The 2237-nt window shown below is 39.6% G+C and overlaps 1 protein-coding gene across 1 annotated transcript; it reads right to left on the reverse strand.

The window, feature by feature from the left end:
• Positions 1–551: 551 nt before the first annotated feature.
• LOC128737994 (uncharacterized) lies at positions 552–1216 on the reverse strand. The gene is made up of 2 exons (XM_053832786.1): positions 987–1216; positions 552–919 (listed from the first exon to the last, which is right to left on the reverse strand). The coding sequence occupies exons 1-2, from the start codon at positions 1198–1200 to the stop codon at positions 666–668; spliced, it is 468 nt and encodes a 155-aa protein (XP_053688761.1). The 5' UTR covers positions 1201–1216; the 3' UTR covers positions 552–665.
• Between the last annotated feature and the right edge of the window lie 1021 nt (positions 1217–2237).

Here is a 2237-nt window from a genome sequence, read left to right on the forward strand (position 1 = left end):
ATCGTTTCATTGACACCCCTAAAATTTGGAAAAAACACTGGCATCACCTGGTGCAGTCTTCGCGCTACGCAGAGTAGGTTGCTATAAATTTAGCAATGCTATAAATTTACTTGTATAATATCTTACATCAGCGCCAGCGCAGGTGAGTGGTGTTCTCGCGCAGCGACTGTTGTTTGAGTCTTGGCTTAAGCGAAAATTTGAAATGATCATTTTTATTGACGATGGAATAAGGCTTCAGTGTTACGTCTGTTAGTCTGTGATAGACCTGTGTTGCTTGACGGTTTTAATTGTTTTCAATAATATTGTCAATAATATTGATGATCGGTTAAGCCTTTATGAAGTAACAATTATTTTATCACACTCTCCAAGAGGAAGTTGATGAGCTGATTTCGTTGTGCCTAATTATCGGTTTTGGATAAACCCATCCGGGATCCTACAAAATTTGGAGTTTCTTTTTCTGAAATTATTTTTGTAAAAAAGAAATTATATGAATATTGGAATCAGATTTATTGAAAGTTTTTCCATATTTGCTGGAAAAATTTGTTCTTGTGGCTATCACTAATTTCTTCAAGACACAGACTTAAATAAATTCCGGTTCTGGGTTTCTTTTATGCAGGTTTCCGTGTATTACTCCACTAATCTATCTACTCAAATATAAGTCTCATTTAAATGCCATAAATTACGGCAGTGTAATTAAAGAAGGTGGTACTGAAGGCTTGCACTAGCAGAGACACGAAGCGCTGGCCGATACCTCCGCGTACGAGGTAAGCTTTTCCAAGGCTCGATGATTGAACAACGTTAACTTGCACATAGGTGACGTACGCTCCGACTCCGGTTTTCGGATAGTCCAGGGTTAGTGTGACATCGCGCAGCGTTGGCCAGGTCATGTTTTGAGCACCTGTTGCCACCAGTCGGTCACCTTTATTAAACGTAAGATAGCATTTCGGAATTAATTAGTTTCAGTTTATTTCGAACTATTCAAATACCTGCTCGACGAGCTCCAATTCTGTAGACAAGTTGCTGCTGAACATCGTCCAGTGAAATGACATTCGCTTCAGGACTGTTGGCCTGAAAGACGGCTACATTTTTGACAGCGTCGATCCTGCTGTCGATTTGTTCTAATTGACGCAATTTGGAGTATTTGCCTTGCACCGCTACAAGTAGCACCAAAAAAGACCACAAAATTGTAAACGAATTCATCGCTGGGAAAAGTATTACGATTGAAAACGACGACGGTTCACGCTATACTGAGCTGAATTCTGGCTTTCATATAGCATAAATCGCATCGGCAGATGTGAGATCAACGCGTTTGTTTACATTTAGAAGGGGATTTTTGCAGCGTCGCCATAAAAATCACCATGAAATGAACAACCCGATAGCGTTCGACGAATTCTCGGCTCCTAGCGGCATGCATATGATTGATAGAATAACCAAGAGTGTGTCAAGCAGAATGGTACACTCTGAAAAATCACCTAAATTTCTGTTTGCTGTAAGGAATAGACATGTTTTTCTGACGATTGGATGCGTCGATTTTTTGACTGTACTGAATCGGTTCTGTCAGCACAGCTGGCAATAACTGAATAAACAGAAAAAAGGATTTCGATTACAAAGTATAGATATTTGTTGATATAAATACCTCCTTTCGGCACGTTATACTGTTTCTGCGAACTAATGATAATGATATATGATATGTGATTTTAACAACCGTGGAAAAATTTGTAATTCAAACCTAGAAACTCGATAATCAAACTTCCCCACAATTGTAGCAATTGATCAGCTTGGTTGACCTATCGAAGCAGTGTTGTTCCATGTTGATAAGTTATTTGAAACCGTATAGGTGATTAGTGGTTTCAACGGTTTGTGGCACGGTCAATTATCTCTGAGCCGATTAATTCTTTCCAAATGGATCCCGTATGAATAGCTGGTCATTTATTTCGGTCCTCTCTCACTCGTTATGTAACTTTACATGAACATAAAACTGCACATTCGCAGTTTTAACCACTAGTATCATCCTAACAGGAACACCAGTCACAGATCGGAAAATCGCGTGGTTAGGTTGACAGGAACTGCAGACCAACAGACCAACCTCAGCACATTGTTTCATCAGGCTTTGCAAACGTTTATTTCACGTTACATTATTCTGCTACATTAGCAGCCGGTTGTGGTAAAACAAAAACTAATCGCCGCTATGCAGTTGGTATGCTGCTGCGAGAACAATTGTCTCATTATTGATCCGA

This window comes from Sabethes cyaneus, chromosome 2 (genome assembly GCF_943734655.1).
Source record: "Sabethes cyaneus chromosome 2, idSabCyanKW18_F2, whole genome shotgun sequence".
Lineage (NCBI taxonomy): Eukaryota > Metazoa > Arthropoda > Insecta > Diptera > Culicidae > Sabethes > Sabethes cyaneus.

Coding starts and splice junctions, on each gene's coding strand:
- LOC128737994 (XM_053832786.1), bottom strand. CDS start 1,200: ATGAATTCGTTTACAATTTTGTGGTCTTTTTTGGTGCTACTTGTAGCG. Junction 920..986: donor AATTGGAGCTCGTCGAGCAG/GTATTTGAATAG, acceptor CGTTTAATAAAG/GTGACCGACTGGTGGCAACA.